This window comes from Cygnus olor, chromosome 7 (genome assembly GCF_009769625.2).
Source record: "Cygnus olor isolate bCygOlo1 chromosome 7, bCygOlo1.pri.v2, whole genome shotgun sequence".
Classification (NCBI taxonomy): domain Eukaryota; kingdom Metazoa; phylum Chordata; class Aves; order Anseriformes; family Anatidae; genus Cygnus; species Cygnus olor.
The window spans coordinates 9070151-9095536 of NC_049175.1; the positions used below are offsets into that span (position 1 = coordinate 9070151).

General features: G+C 43.7%; 3 protein-coding genes across 6 annotated transcripts in view; 2 read left to right on the forward strand and 1 right to left on the reverse strand.

Moving 5' to 3' along the window:
* CCSER2 (coiled-coil serine rich protein 2) overlaps positions 1 to 24646 on the reverse strand; it is a 151364-nt gene extending 126718 nt beyond the window's left edge. For 2 of the 3 annotated variants that reach the window (XM_040563636.1, XM_040563643.1), the window contains exon 1: positions 24529 to 24646. The gene's annotated coding sequence lies outside the window, so the exon portion shown is untranslated. Of the gene's footprint in view, positions 1 to 24524 lie in introns of all 3 variants that reach the window. The other variant, XM_040563633.1, reaches the window with a different exon arrangement.
* LOC121073075 (protein NDNF-like) lies at positions 8553 to 17058 on the forward strand. 2 transcript variants are annotated; one of them, XM_040563658.1, is made up of 4 exons: positions 8553 to 9232; positions 11357 to 11552; positions 13459 to 13592; positions 14742 to 17058. In XM_040563658.1, exons 2-4 carry the CDS (start codon positions 11365 to 11367, stop codon positions 16091 to 16093), a joined length of 1674 nt encoding a protein of 557 aa, XP_040419592.1. In that variant the 5' UTR covers positions 8553 to 9232; positions 11357 to 11364; the 3' UTR covers positions 16094 to 17058. The 2 variants fall into 2 exon arrangements, with proteins under 2 accessions (XP_040419592.1, XP_040419591.1); XM_040563657.1 differs by lacking the exon at positions 8553 to 9232 and having other exon boundaries at positions 9699 to 11552.
* The window catches only part of BICC1 (BicC family RNA binding protein 1), a 118467-nt gene continuing 117474 nt past the window's right edge, over positions 24394 to 25386 (forward strand). The window contains exon 1 of the mRNA XM_040563651.1: positions 24394 to 24852. Within this exon, the coding sequence (XP_040419585.1) occupies positions 24837 to 24852 (16 nt within the window). The 5' untranslated portion in view covers positions 24394 to 24836. The remainder of the gene's footprint in view (positions 24853 to 25386) is intronic.

Sequence of the window (25386 nt, forward strand, 5' to 3'; positions counted from 1 at the left end):
GTTGCAGAGGCTAACAAAACAGGTAACACATTCGTGCACGTTGCTCCAGCCAAGAAAATCTGGGAAACCCACGTCATAAAAATGGAAATAGGAGAGGCACTCCCCTAGCTGCCAGGGCCCAGCCTGTGGAGGCGCTGACCTGGAGCTAAAATGGTGTGGCTCTTCCCTCTCCCTCCTGGCCTGACCCCCCAGATCGCTATTCACCAGCTCACCCCCACGCTCTCCGGACACGCTCGTGTCTCTCCCCCAGCACTGCTGTCTGTGTCGCTGCCCTGCCATCTGGAGCTGCAGCCCCATTGCTCTGCGCCTCACTGCGTTTGGAGAGAAAGGCAGTCGGTGTGGGGAAGAGACACTTCCTGACCCTGCCTTGTGACTCCTCCAAGCACAGCTTCTGCTGTGAGAATTAAACGCCTCCTGCCTCCTCTGCTCCGTTTTGTCTCCAAAGACAATTCTTTTTCCCTTGCTGAAGCGTCAGACATGGCCCCCACTTCCCTCCTCGCTCGAGCTGTGTGTAACACAACAGCCAGAAAATGAGGGCCCACAGCCCGGGGGAGAACCAGCGCTCAGACATGAACAGCCTGTGCATGAAGGTTCGGGGCAGGGCTTGTCAAAGCCTAATGCTTCTGCCTCTTGTCGCACAGGTAGGCTGTGCTGATGGAAGGCCTGTTTTATGGCTAGTGAGATCCAGCCACAAGCGTTTCTAATAATCGCTCAAGGGAAGTACCAGAAGATGTGAATTGACGCACAATCCAGATGCATATACAGATGCCAAGGCTCTGCCAATGTCACAACAACTTTTTCTTAATACAGTCCTGATACTAGACACCAATTAAAATCAAGTCTGACCCAAGACCAGAGCAATTTCATGTAGGGAAAGAACAATAGAGCATTAAGTGAAACCCACAGAACCTCATGGATAGAGGAGGAAAGCTCAGGGATTTCTGGTGACAACCTGTTCTTGAGACCTTTGGGGAGACTTCGGCCTGAAAAGGTTTGGCACCACTGGAATCCCCAGAAGATCCTCAGATACAGGAGCAAGAAGCCAGGGAGGGCACATCACGGCACAAAGGGTGGCTTGAAGCCCGCCCAGCGAGCCAGCCTGGGGCTGGCCTGGCCACCCCACTTCCCTGGTGAGGGACTACTGCAGCGATCCGTGGGACAGCTGGAAGCCAAGGACAACAGGTTACCCTAAGTGCTGAGGCCTTTCCAAAGCATATCATCAGGGGGAAGAGGGACTTGAGATATGGGGAGGCAAATCACCATGCTGCCAGCCCTGTGTCCCAGCAAGAGCCGAGACGCTGCCCGTGAGCAGGGCTGGCAGTGCGGGCCAGCGCCTATGGGACCAGCTTCTCAGGCTGCTCCCACTCGGAGCAGCGCCCTGGGAGGCTGTGTGCCAGCAGGGAGGGCTAACGAGGTGGTGAAATTTCATTTCATGCCGAAATCTAGAGACAAGGCTCGGCAAGAAATGGCCACTGGCCAAGTGGTAAAATAAATGAGGCCAGTGTCAGGAATAAATCCAAAATGCTGGAAAACACCGGAGCTAATCTAACGTCAGGAACAGTATTTTAAGGCAGACTGACACGCAAGCAGCAGTGTCAGTGAAGGGAGAATATTGAATTAGTCCCACATGAGCTTTTGGCTGCGCTTTCTTTGCACACATTTGCATCTGATTCAGTGCAATCCAAGTCCTGTAAGCATCATGTAAATGGTGGGATTTCCCCAGATCCTCTGCACTTCTGTCTTTGTGGTGCCATCACTGCTCTTGCTCCTGTCGTAGGACTCTTCAGAGGCCCCTCCAGGAGTCCAGGAGTTTGCCCATGGAGACTCGGGGGCACCTGAATACAGCAGGCACACAGAAGGGGCAAGTTCTCTTATCCCTGTCCCAGATACCTCACGTAATCAGAATGAATGTGCCATTGGAGCTGCCTTAGATTTCCCTAGTTCCCCCTCGTGCTGCAGAAACCTCAAGGAGTGATTTGGCAGAGTCACAGCAGGGTGAGTGAGCCTGACTCACGCTTCCTTGGGTATGGAGATGAAGCCACTGGGTTCTGAAGTCAGAGCAGGGTCACGGTGTCTACCCAGACCATGCCTGGACTCTAATGGGTAACCTGCAAGCTGCAGAGCAAGGGGGCCACGCATCTGCCACAGGAAAGTGGGAGGAAGTGCAAGGAAAATGAGCTGAGATGATTGCAAAGGAAACCCCTCTGCCAGCCACAGGCTGAGCAGTGCTCAGCCACTGCTGTCAAAAACTGCCTGGCGGTGCAGATGTGGATGTTACACCAGAGCCCGCATAGAAGCAGAGTGATTCATTCCATTTCATTATGAAATGATACCAAGCACCATAAAGTGTCAGCTTTCAAGTTCATAATTTATAAATTAAGCATAAATAGCCCGTATTCTGAGCTCCTCTCCAGCCACTCATTTATCTTTCCCCTGTGAAAAATTAATGAGTCCATAAAATAGCTTGTAAATTTAGAGCAGTCATGTTTAAAAAAAAAAATCAACAGTGCAACTTTCCTGGAGACTCTGAAGCATTAGCTGGCTCCAGCCACTGCTCTTAATCGCTGGTCTTAGGTGTGCTACCGTGCTACAGCAAAAAGCTAGGACTCCTGCTGCAGACCAGTGCCAGAGACAAGATAAAGCACTCCGTGGTTATTAGGCAGCCCTAGTACAGCAATCCCTGCTTTCAGCAGCCTGGCAGACAGCTTCCTTCAGGGGCTGTTGAGGACTTAACATCTTACCCAAGATGTCGGGAGAAGAATTAGCAAGACAATTTTTATAATCAACTTTTCTAAGTGGAAAATTCACCCGAGGCAAAACTTCTGGTCTGTGGGAAGGAAAACGAAGAGAGCCAGCTCCGCCAGCTCTGCATTTCCACTAAGAGAATTCCCTGCGGAGCCCTTTTGCTAGTTTGTGACCTTTTAGGCTTGCTTCTGGACAAAAAGCTGTGTTGGCTTTACAAGACCCTCTGCAACTTTGCAAGGACCTGTATTCCTGCCTGGTGTGCGCATTTATCGATCCCACATAAAGATCAGAGAGGGACAGCAGGCGATCAGAGGGGTGGAGGAGACTGCTGGGCTGAATTACAGGCTGAGGAGGCACGATGCTCAAGGGGCTGGAGCTGTGAAGGAGCCCACAGCAGAGGAGTGCAGAGACAATCAATAGGCTGGTCTGGAGGGCACTCACATGGGTACAAATGTGGATTTCCATGCCCAGTCTACCTCCATTCTCTTCTGCCATCTCTGGGGACTTCACTCAACACCAGACAAATGTCCATGAAGCCTATTAAAAGCCAAAAACATTCCTGCACAAGAGCTCCAAATTCCTGCTTGCTGCTCTGTGCTGGGGCAGGGATGCTAGAAGAGGAGACAGGATTTCGTGGCTGCTGCAGCAAACTAAGTCACAGTAAGGGCTGTTATGTGTCACAAGGGAGGGTGATAGCAAGAGATGAAGGATGATATGGCTGGAGGATGAGCTCCATGATTTTCTATTCATTTTTTATACTTATGCTTCACATTTGGAGGGATTTGCTCAATGAAGATTTTTTGCTAAAAAATTATTTCACAAAAATGAACTCTTTTTAATTGCACAGGAAAAACACACACACACACACACACACACACACACATTAGAATAAACAAGGCAGAATTAACAAGGCACAGAGATTATTTTTCCCCTTCTGGATACACGTATGAGTATGTTTTGTATTCCTTCTTCTGTATAGTATAAATATGACTGTCATGAACAGTAGGTCGCTATGACAATTTATGACAAAAGTGGCAGATTTTATTAGATGTAATGTTAACTTATTCATTAAATTCCTACAATCAAACATTAAAATGGATACTATTCCTGTGGGGACAAAATGGAGAGATGAACATAATAACATTATCTCTGCTGCATGTAAAATATTCGTAATTGAGCAGAAAGCCTGATCCTGAATGCTTACAAATATAAGGCCGGGGCAGCAAATGTGATTGGATTTCTTATAATCTAATCATTTTGCTCCATATGTGGCCCCCAATCTGTTTAGGATTGTTAAAATTCCTGGGTATTGTAGTGCCTTCCCCAGAGACGGCCGGGAAGGGCTGAGGACAGCCTGGACCAGATGGGATGCCAGTGACTCCAGCCAGCAAAGGCAGAAAAGAGGACAGTGGTTAACTCCTGCTCAGCCGGCCACCACAGAAGATATCTGTAAGGAAAATTAATGCAGTCCGCTTTCCTGACAACACTGTAACATGCACTTTGTAGCTTAGTGCTCCTGGGAGCAAGCTGCTGCAGCCCCTGGAGACACATAGAGCATAGACCAGTAATCACATCCTTCTGAAAAACTGTTCTGTGCTTCAGGTGGAAATTTTGGTTGCTTGTAAATTCCCATGGAGATGTGAAGGAGGGAGCTCTCCCTGGGGCCCAAGAGGGAAGTGAAATGGTCTAAGCGAAACCAGTACCCACAAGGTGAAAGGCCTCTTGGCCAGATCGAAGGTGTTTGTAAAAAGCTTATGCAGTACTGCAGGATCAGAGATTCTTCCTCCAGACAAGTGAAATTTGGCAGGCCTGTGCTTGATTTAAGAGCAAGAGCCTGGCTGCTCAACATTCCCTGCTGCTCTCCAACTTGTCATTAGGAGGAATTAAACCTGCACTTGAGAACCTCTGCCATAGAAAACTGTTGTTTGTTGTGATGTTCCTTGTTCACAAGGGTGGATTAGTCCTATTCATATGTGTTTAATCCTTTGGCATGTAAAACAAGCAAGACTGTAGCTAAAAACAAAATATAGGAATTATCATATTAAAATGGCGCACTGATTACGGACAATGCCACTTCTTTCCTTTCTGTGACTTTGGCAATTGAAATCTTCAGCAGCTTCCAGCTGAACTGAAACCCTCACGTTATTATTCCTTACCTGCCCCAACTGATTTGCTGCTTTGAAGGGAATTTTGTAGGTGCTTTCTAAGGCATTTTTAACAAGACTTAACCTAAAATCCTGAAAGCCTGGGGGTATGGTAAAAGGAAAAGGAAATGAAAATAGCAGCTCAGGACCTTCAATATGTTTTCCTCTTTAATTCATAAAGAAGCTGTTAGTGTAATACTGCATCCTGGCTGGGGACTTGAAGATTCCTATGTTGCACTGAATATACTCTTGTGGAGGAACAAATTCTGCCACAAAAATAGGGAATTTTCCCAATAAATTTTATATAGTACCCTCAGAAGCAATCTCTTACATCCTGGAAAATCAGAGCTTTGCATAGGAAATCTCCCCTATATCACCTGTACTATTGGTCTCTGGATTCCTCTAACTAACTACTACTACTCTTAAAAATATGGAATAAGAATATGGTGAGGGATAATCATATTTCCATATTTTTTAGATGGCTGCTTACTAAAAGACCCTTCAAGGCTATCTTTTGTTTCAATAGTATCAGAAAAAAAAAGATCATTTTCAAGTATAAAGGCAGCAGCATCTTATTCCCTGGCAAGGGATGTCTAAGCAAAAAACTTCATCTGCAATTTCAGTATTTATAGCGATTACCCTCTGGAGAACTTCTTAACAGAGACATACCAAAGAGGGTATGGGTCCAAAATACAGCAGGCCACTGGCTTTTTATCCTACAAAGCCAATATGCGATGCTGGGACAACCCACTATCTTCCGAAACAACCTATTCCTTTATTTCCTGCTGCAGGAAAATTCCAAGTCTGCTTTTCACTTCAGAGCAATTCCCTGTCTCTCCTGCTTATTAATGCCACTGAATAGGAACAGACCAGAGCCTTTCTTATCAGACAGGCCTTTGAATGTTTGTGCATTGCCAGGGCTTAACAAAACCTGGAAGAAATATCAGCAGCTGCCCCACGACTGTACCCTCGGTGAGCTTTAAGCTCCAGACTTTTGCTTAGGCTTGTCTTTCACAGTTTCAAAGGGAAGTGTGATTTTGGAGCCAAAGCTGTCTAAGAAGATATTTTTTGAGCAGTAATACTAACCATCAGTATGTTAACTTCTCAAGGACCTATTAGCTCTGGTAGCTGTCAAGCAGTGATTCTGACAATCCCTCCACTTGGGAGGGGATTTTTACAGAAATTTGCACCCCCCTTCCATAGCCAGTAGGACAAGTTAGAAGCTAGAGTCTTTTGCCAAGAGGAATGGATTGTAACTTACAGCCATGGAAAACGCAAAATACATTAGGATGCTATAATCATGCCAACGGATCAGATACGGAACATGTTCAAAAACATCAGACAGCCATAGCTACTTCCACTCAGTGCTATGAACGCAGGTTGTAAATCCTCATCAGTTAAAAAGATATTTTACAGACAGATACGTAGCAGTAAGCCGAAGACTAATTTTGACTTAGTTGTTCATAGAATATATGTGTGCACACGTGTAAAAGACAGAAGGGGGGAATATTACTTGCCTTGTAACGGAAAGATTAGATTTCTATTTCCCCATGCATTTTTAATGTGCTTACAGAGTTTCACGAAACAGAGCTCCCTGAGCAGGCCTGGGGGCACAGGGAAGTTGTCTGGGTGGGCAACTGCCTGGGCTACAGCCAGGCCCTGATCCAGACGGGCTGTGGACGGGAACACCACTGTCACTGCTCCGCAGTGCGTGGTACCGATGGTGGGGACTAGATCTCTCCTGGCCCTTCATGCCGATGCCACCTCCTGATGAAGGCAGCCTGACCATCTCAAAGGTAGGTTGCCAGCATGAGGAACTTCCTCGTCAGAAATGCTCATGGTCAGTTTTTGCACCCACCTGCCAAGTAGGAAGGCGCTATCGGTTACCGGAGGCGTGCTGGCCAGGCTGTCCCTCCTACAGGCTCTGAGCATCGCTCCAAGCATCCTTTAGCAGAGCATCCCGTGAAAGAGCAACGGAATGCTGCAGGCAGGGCGTGCTGTGGGACGGCTGTGAGGGAGTGCAGAACACTCCTCTGGCTTGTGGGATCCTTTACCAGAATACAGAAACCAGGACTACGATTGCTGGAAATACACACCTGAAGTGTCTTTGAGAGCTTCAGGCTAGCTCCCTGTTGGTCTGACTTCTTGCTCTGGTTTCATCTGAGTTCCTTTGTTTTTAGTGTTACCGATCTGTTAGCAGAGCTGCTACATAACAGACTGTAAGGCAAGTCTCTGATGTCAAAGGTGGCCACCACTTGCATTTGTGAGAGGTGTTGATGGCCAGCAGGGTTGGGACAAGAGCAGGATCCCTTGAACAACCCTCCTGAAGTCACTGATTCAGCTCAGAGGCACAGCAGGGCCTGCTCGTTATAGACTACCTTTTTTTTTTTTTTTTTAATTGAGAAGTCTGTCGTATCAATTTTATGTCAAATCAAGGGTTTGATTTATCCCTGTTGTAACTCCACTGAGTTCAGTCAAGCTCTATGAGTCATAAATTTAGCTCTTACTTTCTCAGTAGAGAATATGTAGTTTTTCTTTGAGACTGTTCCAGTGAACCTCTAAATCTACCGATGTACATCCAGCAAAGCATGTAAGCACACATACACAGAAAGTATGCGCAAAATCACGGAGGAAGGAATTCGACTACTTCTATAGTAAAACCACCTTGTCAACCTCTTTCACCTGACATCCCTGTTCATGTTATTCAGCAGGAGACGGAGTGCTCCTTCAAGCATTTAGCTAAAACTACAGACAGTTTTCAGATGCCCATTACTTGCCCTGGAAGCTGAACTGTGCCCTGGGGAACGGCTTGCCTTGAGGGCAGTGGGGAGGTTCTGGGGGGTGAGACAGCGAGCTCACCTCTGCTCACTGCCACTCAGGAGTCCCTCCAAACCTCAGCAACAACATGCCACAGTCCCTGCACTTATGGCTGATACCCTTTCTTTTGTGCCCTTTTTTCATTGCACATTCTTTTGATGCACCTCATCCAACCTACATTTCCCTCTTCCATGCCTGGTCCAGGAACTTACTGAATTTGCAGCACCTTTTTCTCATGCTTCTCCTTCATTAGGAGAATGGTTTGCTTCTGGCTAGGTGCTTATATTTTCATTAGTTCATACGGTTTCATTAGTTCCAAATGGACATTTCCTGATGTCTGTTACATGGACATCTTTTAGTCCTGCTTTTTCTAGCTGTCCAGCAAACATCTTGCGAGATCCCTCACCAGCTCCATGGTGCCAAATCTCTGATCATACAGTGTCTGTATCAAGGCTCCCACATGCTGTCCCCTTGGTAAAAGCCCAGTTGCTCAGAAAGTCCTTTGTGCAACTAAATTTTAGGAAAGCATTGATTAGGAAAGCATTGGTCTTTTCAGGACCACAGCTTTGCTGCAACTGCTTTGCAGCCCCTATCGCAGAAGGAAGTGTTTGTACTGGTTGTAGGCAGTTTCCCATGCACCTTTTCCCTGCTTGCTCCCCCAGCCACAATACAGCCCAAGCACTTTTGGAGTTTTTTCCCTACAAATCCTCTGCCAGAAATCTCCACAGCTCCAATGCTGTAGATTCCCGACAGTCTTCAAAGGATTGCTAATTCCTGCGTGCACAAAAAATGCAGAGCGTTCCCTCCCTCACAGCTCTTCTCCCTTCCCTTCTGTGAGCCAGCCAGCACCTGTTGGGCCACAACCAGCATAACTGAAAGCACACTGGAGAAAGCCTGACACTGCTGCAGTGCTGTGGGCAAGGAGCTTGCACGCTCCGTGGACCTGCTCCATCAAGCTGCTAATGCAAGACATTTTCTGGAAGCAACCGGTGTGCCCCTCGCTGGCTATTAGTGTGGGCTAACAAGGGTTAACTGCTCTCTGTCTCGCCCCCTCCTCCTCCTCTGTGCGTTTCTGTCAAAGATCTGCTCCCTGGCCAGCCAGGGCTGGGATTAGGCTGTTAGCTGGCTCGCGGACACCCTGTGCAGGAATCAAGTCCCGCTGTCCGGAGGCAGCACACACGGGCATCACACAGCTCTCCCGAAGGAGCTCCGGACCTGAAAGAGCAGCAGGCAGGAGTTGGAAGATTTCAAAATTCTGCAAGTTTAAAATTACCTTTGAAAAGCCCCAACCTAACAAAATATCACAACTCTTTATTTTTTTCTTTTCCTGAAAGACTGCAAGCGTTTTAGTTATAATGACTGTTCAGGAGCCATATGGAAAAATCGGTTCTGTCCTGTTGAACTGGTTGCACAGTTGTGGTTTTCATCTGTCTACAGAGATCTGAAAAGTCTATGTTGTTTTATTGTATGCTTTTTCAGCAAAGAAAGCAAGTGGTCTGGGGATCATCCGGCCAGAAACACAAAAGGTAAGCAGAGCATTTTTTGTGTAACATATTTCAGGAGTCTAGAAGTACACTGTTTGTGTAACTGAGTGAAATCAGCCTTCAGGACGATGCTGTCTTTGGGATAAGCTGATTATAGGTTGGTCGGTCGCCTGGTTTGTTTGTTTTTCCTGGACAAGAAAAGCTGAGCTGCCGTGGTGTCAGTGTGGTTGGCGAGATCCTGTCATTCGAGCAGCAGATAGGCTTTTTTTTTAAATCCTCTGTGAAGCGCAAGAAACACGGATTGCATATTCCACTGTCAACTGTCAAAGGTAAAGCAAAATATTTGGAGTTATATTTTTGATGTGTAAGCTATATTTTGACTACAAGAATAACAAAGTGGCAAAGAATTAACTCAGATTCATAAGAAAAACTATTCATAAGGAAAACTGTTAAAAAATCATTAAAACTGGTATCTTCTCAACCATTCTTTTGACTTGTTTGGATTGTTATTTAATCTTACATTCAGCCAGGTGCTAAGATTATCACAGACCTTTTGAAAGAGGAAAGGAATATTCTAATTATTAGGATGTTAAGTAGGACATTCAGATGATCTGGGAGTGATAATTTTAATAATCTCAGTGATTCTGAAGATATACATCACTTTGGGAATTTGGAAGTAAGTGATGAAAAGTCTTGTACGTGGAAGTCCACAGCGTATTCAGTACTACATTTAAATGTGCAGGTCTTGAATGGATTTATAACAGAACTGGCTCTTTTATAGACTCATTTAGGTGAATCATAATGATCAGCAGCTCTGCTGAGTTGTAGACTGAGTGCTGAAGTCAAAAGCACCTTTGCAGACACCGAGAGGAAATGGCTGATCTCAGAAACAAGTAAAAATTACGAAGTATTGAACCTTTGTCTTTTATGTTCTCTTCATCATTGACTGATAATCAGATTCAAGCAGGATCTTTACTCCTTCTTGCTGCTTGTAAGATGCAAACTACTTTTCCCATAAAGGGATATTGCTCACAGAGCTCCCTCTGCTTTCCAAATCCCTGAGCTACAGCTGTCACCTGTTTTTAAAGGTCTATTCCCTTCTCTTTAAAGCCTTTCCCACTTCTGTATTTTCCCCTTTCCAAAGCAGAATGTGGCAGAGAGAAAAGGTTGCAAGGATAATCAACAATCTCACATAACAGTGTACTGTCAAAATTTTGTCTGAACTGGAGCCTCCTGTGTAGTTCTGTACAATGTATAAAGAACAGTTCAAATAATATAGGCATTTTCATAGGTGAGCTCTGGAAGTGTTTGAGCAGTGCATTTTTCTTTCATAGATTTGAGAAGCTGATAATAAAGCCTTTTGACAAAAGGGGGTGGGCATATATGATTTCTGAAACCCAGTAAGGGTGAATACTATAGAGCTGTTACAGTTCAAGTGAGTAGCAAATGCTGCAATGGTCTGGAAGTGATGCAGGTATGAAAGATGTATAATTCACAACCTCAGAATGATTTATGCAGCTACCCAAACAACAAGATAGTTACCTTCCAAATTAGATGCACACAACTTAAAATTAATTTAGAATTAATGTAGGGCTACTTATTCAGGATCTGCCACTTTTCAAACAAGATTTCACCCAACTCTGAATAACTTGTTTTGGTCTTCCTTACATATACCTATCATCATGAGAGATGTGCAATCTGTATGAAAAAAATTCAATGACCTCTGACAGAAAGCATGTTTGGGATAGTGACCGCCTGTGAGTTTCAAAATAAGTTCCATTACAAATAACCTGGCTTTGAATTTAGTAAATGAATATTATAAACCAGGAAAAATTGTAATATAATTCTCCATTCATTCCATCAGCAATGAATTTTTTTTTTGGCATGATATTGCATTTGTGCTACATTGACTATGTGTATATATATGTATGTAATCCTATAATTAAAGATTTGACAGCAGCTTCTGCCATTAAATCTTTGCAATGAGATGTGAGAAAAATATTTCTCTGTGAATTAAAAACAATTCAGCAAAGTGGAAACTGGCCGTTTGAATGCCTGGCTTGCTGTGATTATGATCAATATCACTAATGGAACAAAAATATAAGGTCACTGATTTTCTCCCTCAAGACAGCAGTTTACATTCACTTTTGTCATTTCACTTTGCAGTATTGAAGATGTCTTGGTGCTGGTTTTATCTGCCTCTCCATCTTCTCATGGCTGCTTGCTTGTGTCATTCCATCAAAGCACCCACCAGCAGTTCGCAACAGAGCTTCAAGAGCAACCTCTTCAACTTCTACCACTCTCTAATTCTTGCCGATGGTAAGGAAACCACAATTCACCTGCTGAAGGATATCCCTAAAAGGTAAGAGCAAGTCAGTCACTCCTGTTCTCAGGTACTTCCCTTCCCCATGACACCAGTAGCTGCACACTACCAGCACAAGTCAAGAGTCTGCAGAGCTCCATCAGTATCCACTGAATTTCCTGAGACACACCATGCTCTGTTTCTGTCCAGCTCACATGTCCTCTGATGTTTGTTATTTTGCCCAGTCTGGAGACCCCCAAGACAAAGTTCAGGTTCACATGTGCACTGCAGGCAGCTTTCTGTGGTGGTACAGAACTGGGGGGCTCCAACAGCAAACAGCTGTCGCATAAAGAACCTGGCTTCAGAACTGCAGACACATCATCCTTCCTACATTGGCTGTAAAAGACAATTTTACCAAACTAGCTACCCCAAAAATCAGTAGAACATGTATACAGACTTTTCTTATTAGAAAAACTTCTGTCAGCATCCTGCATGCTAGAAAGGTTTCAGATGAATGGAGCTATTGCTCACTAAGATCAAATATGCTTTTTATGTGGAAATTCCAGATTCCTCATTTCCTCCGAATAGCTGCAAAATTTGGTGCCCTATCTAAATATTACAACTGGCACTGCATATTAGGCAGGAAAGGCTAACTGATCTGCCTGTTTAAGAAGAGAGGCACTTCAATTGGTTTAATCAGAATCCTTTGAACAGTGACCAACACGTACAGATTTTAATGTACATCTGAGCAGAGCAGTCATGGAGCAGAGGATGAGCCAGATTGTTTGGTTTGATACACGCTGCATAGACTGGAACATGGCACGTTACATAACACGACGATGCTCACAAAAGCAAAACTAGAAGCTCTCCTTTTTGAAGGGAAATAGGTATTTAAATCTCAGAACAGTGAATTATGCTGTACTATTGTGACATAACATTAAGGTTTCTACTAGAAATTAAAGACAACAAAAAAAACAACAAAAAAGTCAGTGTAGCATGATCAGGTAAGAACCTTATGAGACCTGAAGTCATCCAAGAAGGAAATCAGATGACAAGATTTGGCTTAAAAGACTTGAGAATGTGGAGCTGTTTCCAGCGAAAGTTAACTCCAGACCAGTAGCCACATCCTGAAAGCAAGCCAGACCTTTAGGCTGACATAATCCATCCATAATGAATAGGCTTGTCTCGCCAACAAACAAACAAAATTACAATTGCCTACATTTAACTGTAGAGTGAGTGACCCAAGTCCAAACATTTTTGTGGCTGTACACTGTCAACGTTTACAGAAACAACAAAAAAACAAAAGTGAGACAGGAGGCTGGGCTTTACTGTAAATAAGAAGGAATAAAAAATTTACTGAGTAGACTGAGGCCCCTTGGTACTATTAATACACAGCAGCCTCTGTCACAAAAGCAAGTTAGAACAGAACTGTCTGAACCTGCCATTGATGCCTGATAATCTCCAGGACTGGCTAAAACTATTTAATCTTCGTCTTACACAGATGAAGTCCTAGATATTCAAGCAGATATGAGCAAACTCAGAGCTTTCACTGAATTCCAGACAGGAAATCTGGGGGGAAAGTGTACCAAATTGCCCCAGAGTTAGCCAACAAGTGGTTATCTATAAGGCAGCTTACCACGTTCATCATCCAAAATAACCAGGTAAGTATTGAGATATGCTGTTAACCTGAAGTGTACTAAAATTCAGTGGGAAAAAAAAATACTGCCTGTGCTAAGTGGACAAGACTTCCAGCAACGATTTGTGAATTAGAAAAAAGCACAGCGTATGTTCTTCCCACAGCTGAAAGGTTCAGACATCCTGCAACTGAGATGCATCCTGTTGTTGATGCACCTCAAAAGGGAGCAGTCATCTCTACCCACAGTGGAGTGACCACATCAGAAGGGACACTTAGTGGTAGACTTGAATTTCTTGAAGCTTTCGCTCTGTTTCTAATCCACGTTTACAGGTACTACTTTGTTCTGGAGGAAGGCAGAGCCCTGGCACCTTTCTCAATAACAGTGACCCCCTGTGATGTTCCCATCGAATGGAGCATACTTGTGCACAAGGCTTCAGCAAGCTTCCTTGGAAAAGTAGCACAAGGTAAGGCCTTCAGCCTTCCTGAGCAGAGACAGACAAAGCCTAAGATTTTCATAAGGAGTGTTGTTACAGAAAGTTTGCCACAAGCTTAAACATCTCTGAACTCTACCATGGAGAGGACGCCCATGTCTCCATAGGTGATATTCGCAGTCCATGGGATTTTGCCATCAATTCAAGTAAATTAGAGATTACATCTATAAATATCAAAATCTCAGGGTAATATTTGGGAACCACAGTGGATGTTTCTGGTACCACACACATGGATCAGCTTCATGAACTGTTTGTTCTTTCCCTGTCTTCCCTCTGTAATCTTGCCTTCTGTGACAAAGCTAAGCTGATAGCAGTAACATTATGACATTGCAAAACACACTGCTTGTAGCCCTGGATCTCCTTGTGTTTTTAAAACCACCTTCTTCCTAAGGAAATCTTGCTACACAGCATTATCAAGGCAGGCTTTCCAGTCAGCCCAGCCAGAGGGAAGAGCTGTCTCGGACATTTCTCTGTGGCTTAGGTCACCTGAACCAGTCATTGTCTGGTTTATCTCCCAGTGATGTGCAGAAGATTTAGCCATTTGATTTTCCAAGAGTATTTACCATGGCAATGGGCATTATTCTGACTTTAGCCTAAGAGGAAATTCCATTTTTTCATGATTTCTGGAATGATTTTTTTTTTTAAAACTAAGATCTGAAAGCTGCCACTAACGAGTTCTTTCCTGTCAGACAGATAAACCCAACTGAGGAGTTCAAATATTGTTCTTTTAGAAGTGATGTTTTTCCTCTTCATAGGAGACAGAGGCACAAAACTAAAAAACTCCTTTCACAGAAAATGAGTCTCCTTGAAGAAAAATACCTCAATAAAAAGCTAGTGGAAGAAGAAAATTGTAGGTGCATCAGGCACAATAAAGTTCAAGCTTGTGCAAGCTGTGGTTTTATAATTATAGTCTTTTTGAAAAGAGTTCCACAACTGCACTGTTAAAATAAAAGCCACTCAAATTTTCTTTTAATAAATTGCCAGTAGCAAACAGCATCTTTAGCTATAATTATTTTCAGGAAGGTAGAAAGTAGGATGTTCCCTGACACAAACAAGGAAACCTAAGCAATGTGCTTTGACATCTATGAAAGCAAAAGTTACACGTCTGCTTTTTGCTTGCAGGTGACCACGATACACACGATGTCTCAAAAGCCCAGAAGGCTACAAGCTTTGTGTCAACCATTTTCAACTACAAGGGAAATTCTGTAGAGACTTACATGGGCATGTCTTCTCATTCTGCCCTCTACATGCTGGAGTTCTTATCCACCGAGCGTGATACACACATCACTGTGTACTTAACAACTGACACAACATCTGGGCACCTCTATCCAGAACTGCCGCTGGATCCACGCTTAGATGTGATTGGCACTGGACATACAACAGTGACTCTGACCTGGAAACACAGTCCCTCTGTCTTGCAACATAGAGAAAACATACAGTACTGTCTTCTAGTTAATGAAAAGCACAATTATAAGAGCTTGTGTGCTGCTGAGACTGCGATCAGATCCTCTGGAATGAAACTGCCAGCTACGTTAGCTTTGTCTCTCTCTCCGTACCTTCTTGAGCCACAGCAGGTGATGATATTGTCCAACAGTGAGCTGAGCATCATCAACAGAGTGAGCAGTGGGGAAGTCAGGCAGATATGCATGGGTACCAAGAACACTTACACTGTGCCCAATCTCAGTCCCAGCACTCAGTATTATTTTGACGTTTTTGTTGTCAATCTCCTCACGAACGCCAGCGCTGCTTACACTGGGACATTTGCAAGAACTCTGGAAGAACCTGAACCTAAGGTGATGGAGCTGAAAGATGGGAAGGTGATTCAGGTTGTCCTGGATGGAAAAAAGCAGAAATTCCACACACTGCAGTACCAAGCAAGGCACAAGAAAGTACAATTTACCTTTCAATTGTGTCGTGGTCAAGTACGGGTTCACATAACAAAGAATGGTAAAACAGTGGCATCAGAAAACATTTTGGGACTGAGATATTTGTCACTGAAGGGAAAGCTGCTGGACACATACCTGGTGCAGCTGAGGTCCACAGAGGAATCTAACTCTTCTGTGAAAGTACAGGTCTCCTCTCAATTCAACAAGCCCTTATTCCCACTTCTTCCAGAAAGGTTAAAAATCAAGTCTTTCAGCAAACTGAGGACCTGCAATTCCATCACCATCGCCTGGCTAGGAACGCAAGAGCAGAGCAAGTACTGCGTGTACAAGAAAAGGATTGAAGAAGATCAAGTGTGGATGGAACTGCGGAGCACAGACAGGTGCTCTGGACCTGAATCTCGGCACAAGTCAGAGAAAGTGCTGTGCAAGTATTTCTATGATGTCAATCTCCAGCGAGCTGTCACCACTGAGACCATCAAAGGGCTGGATGCTGGGACACTTTACTTGTTTGATGTTTACCTCATCGGGCCATCTGGCATCCCTGTCAGATATCACAGCAAAGTTGTGAAGACCAGGAAAAAATGCTGAAGGTTCTTCACAAAATGTTTTGGAATGAATGAAGACTTATCAAAACCTATGCCAATCCATGCCACAGCCCGTACAGTTTAATATATGCTGACAAAAAAAATCTAAAGCTGTGAGATTCTGCAGAGGAACGATCTTAGGTTAGACCATTACACTTACTTGTGCATCTTCTCCTGCTTAAGTTTTTCTCAGCTGTCTCATTCACATAACAAAAACAGACTTGAAATAAATCCATGTACATGGAAATAAAGTACCCACAATTGCACCCATGAGAAATAGATCAGTTACCTAAAATGCTTCTGAAATCCAATACAAAAGTGATGGGAAATGCCTCTCAAGGAGCACACATCATTATTGTTGAAGTCCCACAGAGTTTTCCACTACATGTAACTCCATCACTTAATGAAGAACTGAGAGCCCACAAGTCAAACTGTTTTGAGAAATCAAACTTCCCTGCTGCTTGAACAGTTTGCAGGGATGGAGACAAAAAGAAAAAAAGCCGCAGAACTAGGGTCAAGCTGCAACAGCTCTACAGCTTAAGTAGCGCAGGCTGAAATACTTTCCCTGCTGCCTGCACATTTGCTTGATTTTCACTTCTAGAGAGAAACTGTGCTTGGGGACAAAACATGGGCCAGGAACTGCTTCTGCATCCAGTTTTGCTGGGGAGCATACAAATACAGTGCTGTGCTGCTACCCATTGAGGAAAGGAATAAGTAAGGAATCCTACTATTTCCTTCCCAGTAAGGAAAGGTTGGTTTTTTTTTTTTTCCAATCTGCAGCTCCTGATATCAAGCCCATGTCTATTCCTGTGTGACACCTGTGTGATATACTTGCTCTTTACATTCCCAATCCAGCCTGTATCAACGAATGTGTTGCTTTAGCAAAAAAGTAAATGTGGTTTTCCTTTTAGATATCATGGAGGGAGAAATATTTGTAGTAAAAAGCCTGACAAACTTTTGTCTTTGTTTCCTTGATTACCTTCCTTAGATGATACAAGAAAGTAAAAAGTGGAGAAATTAAGTCTTGATAAAAAGCTTATCCTAAATTTCAATTATCAGCAGAAAATATTTTGCACATAGGTCTGGAATTTACATATATAGAAATATAATGTCACTGACCCAGTGGTTGCCAGAGAAGTATTGCCTGCTGCAACCCTTTTCTCTGCAATTACATTAATCAATGTTATAAATAATTATATAATAATTATAAATAATTCCATTATTATAATTCCATTATTGTACATTTCAGAAGTTCACTTGCAATCCGTGATCTTCAAGGTTGTAGTTTACTCTGAATAATTACCTGCAAGCATCCTTGGAGGCACTTGGTAAGGACTGCTCTGTGCATTCACATAGGATTATGCATTTCCCGCTCCAAAGACTCCGTAACATCATGCTAAAGGGGCAGGTTGCCCAACCCTTGCACAGCACATCCTGTACCTTAGCAGTCTCATTCCCAGAAGAAGGGTTCTGGCCTTCCCATGGGATCAGCTGCAGTATCTGGGCTGTGGCTAGGCTTTAAATTCCTGCAGGCACTACTCTACATGGAGCAGTTCCATGGCAGGAGCCATGTGCTGTGACCCCCTCCCTACACTCTGCAGGCCTTTTGGCTAATTACGGGGGCTGGCAGCTGCATCACCTTTTTCCAAGGCAAGCCTTCTCTTCATTTTGCTCCAGCCAAAATGAGCCTGAGCTCAAAGAGCAACAGAGGTCATCTCCACTTGGAGATCTGTGTGTTTTCTTCTGCCTTCCTCAGTCATTTATATTCTGAATGAACTTCACTTAGATGCCCTACAAACCATTAATAACCAGAATAACAACAGGGGAATAGGAAGTATTTTGCACATAGAACATACTGTTAATTCTCTGCCCCTAGCCTGTGAGAGCATTAACCCTTACTTTTGTCCTGTATACAGAAGTGTCACAAACATGTCTCTGAAAGAAGACTCATGCGTTGGCACCCTGCCTGATACCAGTGCCTCTACTGAGGAATATCCTCCATAACAAAACTGGCTTGGGACTCCTCAGCAAAACTTTGGTTTAGGGCTGCAGCCAAGAAGTCTGAGGAAGGGATCTTTATGGGAGCAGCGACTGCTGCTGCTGGGAGGGCTGAAGCCAGCCCCCGCTCACAGAGGAGCTGCCAGCCCCAGATCCATAAGCAAAGGCCCCAGCACACAGGAGGCAGTGCTGAGCTGCAGAGAAGAGCATGCTGTGCTGTCAAAACCCCTTGCCTCTGTTACAAGCAGAGCAGGCAACCCGCCCTCAAGGTAACAGCCCGCATCGCCCATGTGTGCAGCCAGGCATTGCCTGTAACAGAGCCCAGGAGCAACAGCAAATATTCCTCTCCATTGATCCTTCCACAGCGATTCACCTGGGTGCACCAGGCTGCAAAGCTCTGGTGAATTCTCTCATGCCCACACCATGCTCAGAGGCAGCCCTGGGGTGCGATGGTTTAAGTCAGGCACCACCTCGCTCCCTGCTGCCCTGGGAGTGAAGCCATGGAGGACTGTCCATGAGGAAGTCAAAAGCACTGCCTAACACCACTGGTGCCCTCCTTGTCCCTGCCAGCTGCTGTGTGCAGCTCCCAATCTGGCACCCAGAAGCTATTTGTTCCCTTTCAAAGCTGTTTGTCATCTTCCCATCTTCTCTACCTCCCTTTGGACTAGTGGTTGGCTACTGCAGCCTCACCACGAACACTTCCCCAGTCACATTTCCCTCCTTTCTTTTTAAGCTTTCTGCACAGTCGCTTGATGAGATTTTGAGGAATCTGTCCCCTCAATCTGAGTTACATAGGAAATGCCGACATCTTCACAAAGATTGCTAAAGTAAGGTTTTGCTTTTGTGGATCACTTAAACCAAGCACTCAACAGCTTTATCAAGCAAAAATATTTTTCCTAGTGTTCAGTGGTTGGTCCCAGCTTGCATGCTTCCAGCTATCGTATCTCAAGTCCTGTCAGAGCCGACATCAAAGCCTGAGGTCATACATTGCTGCCCAGCATTTTTACAGAACTGCTCCCATTTCCAAGTCACCACTCCACATGGCAAGCAGTAGTTGGGGCCACCAAAAACAGACAGGACAAGTAATAACAGAAGACAGGCTTCATATCCACATCTCCTTCCCCTGGGGGCTCAAGCCTCACAAATCATTATTTGCCTTCTGGATAAGAGGAAGAGTCTGAAACAGTGCAATAATGAAGCACGGACTCTAAGTTTGCCACTGTGTACGCCTGTAATCCGCAACCCTGTACACCAAGGGGTTCTTCAGCACTTTCCAGTATTTCATACAACCGCTAGAGACCTTGAAACAACTTAAAACAGTAATAATAGCTCATCTAAGTCATACTTTGAAGTAGACTGCTACCTAAAACCAGTCTGTCACCAGTTTCAAGGACTGATGACATAAGTTTCATACTAACTGACATTAAGAATATTTTGACCTTCCTCTTTCTCTTGTATTTAACAGCCCATGTATTCAACCCTTGTTACTTCAAGCTTCTTAACAAATGTACATACCCTTCAAAGTAGATCCAGAGGTCTCTTCAAAATTGTTCACTTTCTGCTTACAAATACATCCAAGAATGCATCCACAGCTTGAGCAAAGTAAATATTTTCTTACTTCATCTTCATATCTTTGCATGGCTGTTTTTCCCCAACTAATGTCTTCCCAACCTGAATACTTGTTTCTAGCTTAAAGAAAATGCTAAAAATAGCCTTGCTATTTTGACCCCAGGTGCTGGACTGAAATCCAACTCACTAATTGCTTTCAAAGACATGGATTGTGTTCATGTACATGTATGCAGATCGCCCCATTTTGGGCTTTATTATTATTAGATTTTGGAGGGGGGCAGGATAACAGGAGGAAAAGAGTTTATGAACCTTGGACACTGTGAAGCATCCTGGCCAAATGTGGCTTTGCACAAGGCTTAAAAATCTAGGAGTCAAGTAACATTAATACTGACAGCAAGTCCAAACCAGCGACCCCAAAATGCCAAAGGCTTTCAAGGGCTGTTAGAGCAACTGAAGCTCTCTGGCATTTAGAAAAAATGACTAACTCAGTAGCTGAAGATTCCTTCAGCAAACAAAAAATAGATTTTATCTTTGGGGATGCAGGTGAACAATAGCTGCATAGCAAATTATTGTTGCCTGTTCTGCCCATGCTGGATTTGAGAAATCAGCACAGTGTGACAAAGGACAGGTGGGCATATGTTTTTGCCTGCAAAACACCAGATATTTCCTGGACACATCTGTCAGGAAATGTTAAGAAATATTGTAAAAAAAAGATAAATTTACTAACAGATTCAAACAGCAGGTCACTCTTGCATTGCACTGTTCTGCAAGGAGCCATGAAATGCAACTTGAGGAGGAGCCCAGAGGGTGCTGGGCCACCTGCTGTCCCCTGGCAGCTAATGCTGCGAGATGGTTGGGCATCATGGCTGTGGGCACAAGAGGGCAGGGTTATGCTGTATACGAGAGGCAGGAATTTGATAAGGCTCATCAGGAGCAAATATTTTCTCAAATTTAATAAGCCAAGCATCTTGCTGATAAGATTAAGGCAGAAGAGACAGAAGAAAACACAAGGAGCTACTAACGTTTTTAAGTCTACATGTTCCCAGATCTTTTAATTGTTTAAAGCTGAAGGGCACAAAAAAGTGGTGGTTGAGGAACAAAGAAAACCCAGGCATTTGCCGAAAGGATTAACACCAGTGTGCCCAGTGCTCCCAAAAGGTTAAAAACTGCCATCACTGAAGTCAAGGCTCCTATAACAGAAATACAGTGGCACCAAGGACTGTCTCATTTGATATGTTTAAAGTGGTGAGTTACAGTTCAGGCATAACCTGCCCAGCATGTGATCCCAAGCATCCCCTGACTTTTCCTTTAGTGCTCTTGCCTTTTCTCACCAACACCACTCTTAGCAGGGACTTACCTCCCACCCAAGCTGAATGTCACACCAACACTCTGGGACACCACAGGAGACATTCACCACAGACCCCAGTTTGTCAGGTGTTTGTTCTTCAGGGATTTTGCTCACTGGTTATCTGTCCTCAGGAGATCCTTAGAGGATATGCTTCCAGGGACTAAGGATGCTGAGTCTCTGGCTAAAGAGCCATCCGTGGAAAACTGTATACTGCTCCTGTGCTGTTCTTGCTCTGAGGAAGGCTCTCTGCAAAGCTGTTCCCCTACCTCACACTTATGAAAGTACTCGAACAAGGCTTCCCTGCCCTGAGATGAGAACAGATTAGACACAGGAAGCAAGCACCAGAAAGTATTGTGTCTTTTTGCAGTTACTGGCACGGTAGTGACACAGGCAGGGCTCAGAGGAAGACTCGGGAGTTTGAAAAGTCTTTCAGACTCCTGTAGTAATTTACTCTGAAAGCAGAACCTGGTAGGAAAGGAGACCTTCCAAGGCAAGGGTCAGGACAGAAAAGTATGAAGTATCTAAAGGTAATGAGGTAAAGGTTGAGTTTGTTAGAAGCTTCTAAGAAAAGGAAGGGCCTTGCTGCAACTACATTTCACATCCTGCTCCCATTTGTTGAGCTTCTCTACTGATTCATTTCTGTCCCTGAGGTTCAGTGCCAGCATACAAACCCACTAAGCCTCTAGTATTCCTGTAGCTCGTGACTCATACAAGTAGGAGAGCTCAGCGTGCAGTCTGCACTAAGACTATGACTAAGGAAGTACTCGGCCTCCTTTAGAGACTTCTGCAAACAACCACACAGAACATACTTAAGGTAGAGTGCTGTAAGTCAAGATTTACCATCTAACAGAAGAGTTTAATACAGTAAAAACAAAATCACCACAAACTTAGGACACAACCCATCTCTTCTGTTTCCAGTGTTCTTAGGAAGCTGAAGCTGTAGCAAAACCACATTTTCCCTTCTGCTCCCCAGCTCAGGTTCTCCAGCCATTTCTAAGCTCCTAGGTTAATTAATAAGTTAGAGGTCAGCCATCTGAGTAGATCCCAGTTACATGGTTGCAGAGAAGCAACTTTTCTGCCATGTCCCCATGGAGGGTTTTGTAGGCATACCACAGAGGCAAGCACAACTAGCAGCTTGACTGGCTTCTTAGGCCTCACCAACAAAGTCAGAAGGATTCATGGCTGAACACTGCTGGCACCTGGTTAGAAAGTTATTTCAGGTGAGCATTTCCGCATGCAAATAACTGGCATTGTGATATACTAAGTGCATCTGTAAGACGTATAGGTGGGATCTGTAAGGCCTTCTCCTTAACCTATCTTCGTAAAACCTATGCTCTAAGAAACCTGATATGACATTGGACAGTGGCATCTACAAATGTCACATCATCCCTGAAAAATGGGTGCTCTAGGCAGTACTAAGAAAGGGAGAGAAAGCTTTCCACACTCACCTAGACACACCAGGCTCCTCAACAAAGCCGTATTTTCAAAACTAATTGAACTTGTCTTGGGAGAAGTTAGCCATAAGTAGAAGGTGCAAAAAATTGGCATAAAAACTCAGAAGACATTTCTGACAGGAAATTAAGTGTACTAGTCAGAGTTGAGCTTTCCATAATCTCAAACAACTGAAGCTACCAACAGACAGCACTGCTGGTTCACACTGTTTCCAACAGGTTTGCACTATGGGGATAAAATAACTACTGCAGGGTGAGCAGAACTATTGCTATTCACTGCAGTGGTGCCACTGTTTATCTCCAAATGCTTCAGCCTCTGAACTCCTATAATGAACAATTCCTTCCTTCACCTTTTCTCATTCTTAATATGTAGAACGCAGGTGTACATATGAGCTACAATACCCAGTTGGGAAACAAATTTTTTAATAGCATCTTGGAGAGATCAACATCATTATCTGGGACCAGCTTCAAGCTTTTTAAACATGAGTTGACAGTGGAATGTCAGCCGCAGATTTATGAAGGATCACGAAAGCAGGAACAAAATTCACTTACAAAAAGCAGGAAGGCTCAAGATGTTGACTGTATACAGAGCGAGTTTTAACTTGGGGCATTATTTGGCCTTTTTTTCAGATAGAGGGATCCCAACTGAAGAGGAAGCCAATACTAAGCACTGACTGTAAGCAGTGCCTTTGAGGACAACAGCAATCCACAATTACCCAGAGAGAATGACTCCTTTATCTGCAGTTCAGGGAAGGAATCAATTTTATTATTGGATTGACCTAAAAAATAATCAAGGATTTGTGTTCAGGCAGTTAGTTTCATAACTGGGCCAAAACCTTTGGTTTTGTAATGTGGCACAATCCTTTGAAAGCCACATTTCCAAAAGCACAGTGCCAGTTTCTCAGCTGAGACTGAGAACCCACAAATTGGCCAGACCATCAGAAGCGCTTTGCACATATCTCCTATTGGGACAAAATCTTTTAAAATCTGCCCATAAGTCAATGAAACCACAATGGTTACATCTGCGAACAATTTGACCCGTATTTTCCCTAGTCATGATTATGCAAAGGGAAAAAATGCCAGTTCTATAGCAACTGCTTAATCCCTGTTATCCATACATACTGATCCTCAATCTAGAATACCTGTGAGAGAACAGTGGGATTTTGTTTGTCCCAAAACGGAATCACTAGCCACAGAGGAAAACAAGTCACTTCCAACCCCAAAATACAACTATTTCACAGCAAAAGAAAAAAAGACTATCACTTTGTCCACAATGAAACTTCTCTAGAAGTAATATCACAACTCCTATTTGTGCAAATAGTCTGTTTGCAAGTGTAGGCTATTCTTGAAGAAAGGACTCGAAGATAGAGAATCGAAAGATGATTCACAACATTAAAAAAAAATCTGTTAATCTATTGTTCAAAACCAGACAGAGCGGAAGTCAGCAGCTCACGTTGCAGTGGGTGCAGTTACTTCTAACTACAGTAACTGACAATTGCATTATTTTAATAGCCTTCTGAGACTCAAATTGGCAGCAAACCTAATATTTCAGCTATTTGGATAAAACTGTTCTTGCCTCTAGGGTATTGTTGTTTATTTGCCTCAACTCTATTAATTCCATCTTAACCAGGTATTCAGAAAATGTGTGATAGCAGAATTGATCAGTTGAAACATACTGAACATTCTTTTCCAGACAATTGAGAAATAATTCTCTTAAGTAGTTCTCTTGCAACATCCTTTGGCTACGCTGTCCCTTCCACTAGCTTCTTACAAGGATAGAGAATCACATCTTATTGTCCCATTACAGTTTTTCTCTGCAGACTTCAGCAAAGTATTCACATACACTTATTTCATTTAGAGCAGGAGGTTACATTCTTTTCCCCAATTCTCCATCCCATCCCTCTCCAAGAACAGCATGTGTAAATCGTCACTCCAAGGCACAATGACATCTTACAGTAAAGCTGTAAGCACACTCACATCCAATTGCTAAAGCATATTTAAATGTAAGCAAGTGGAATAAATACGTGGGAAGACCCAATCCTAATGAGAGAATGGAAACAAAGGATTACCTACAGCCTTCACACAGGAATGACCAAATTCATCTCTCCTAAGGGTTACTTGGGCTAAGTCAGGAAACCTGCTTCCAGGCTATCAGGCATCTGTGGGAACCTGACCTCCTCCGAGTGACTCCCAAGACTCTGTAGAGGTTCTGGATCTGTTTTGCCTTGCAGCCTCCTCTGCCTCATACCTTCCCCCACTGCTGCAGAGGCACGAGGTTCCCTCCACATGTCCTCCAGCATACTGTCTGCCCAGCAGAGCGTGTTCAATGGGCAGCTACCAACTATGCAGATAGCACAACTACTCTGAAGCATACAGAGGTTATGCAGATGGTGCAAGGTGAGTGGCATTGCTGCCATACATTCATACTATACCTCCCACATTCAGAGGGACATCTTCCAGCTTCCTGGAAATCAGACTGGACGAACAAATTGTGGAGTTGTGGCAATACAGAAAAAAACCACAAACTTAGGATCTCTATCTGAATTTTCTGTTCCCAATAATGTAATACTGAACTGCAATATTGAGTTTTTTGTTTGGCCTTATACAAAATTATGGGTTTTCAGAATGCAGATTTGATTTAAGGTCTGGTTGTTTTGGATCAGGCTGGTATCCAAACCTTTTAAAAATCAGTTCAGTTAGAAGTTAAGGAAGGAGTAAAGGATTTACTGTACTGTTTCATTTAACAATGAAATGTTTCGACTGGAAGCAAATTGTCTTAGTAACCATCTTTTTACTATATGTATATTCAGGTCACAGCACTGATCCTTACAGACCTCAGTGAAATAATGTATGTGGTGGGTTACCATTGTTTATTCTCAGTATAAAGTAACTGTACAATTTTACCATTAGATGGCACCAGAGAATATTTTA

Coding starts and splice junctions, on each gene's coding strand:
- LOC121073075 (XM_040563657.1), top strand. CDS start 11,278: ATGGAACAAAAATATAAGGTCACTGATTTTCTCCCTCAAGACAGCAGT. Junction 11,553..13,458: donor CTGAAGGATATCCCTAAAAG/GTAAGAGCAAGT, acceptor CCACGTTTACAG/GTACTACTTTGTTCTGGAGG. Junction 13,593..14,741: donor CCTTGGAAAAGTAGCACAAG/GTAAGGCCTTCA, acceptor TTTTGCTTGCAG/GTGACCACGATACACACGAT.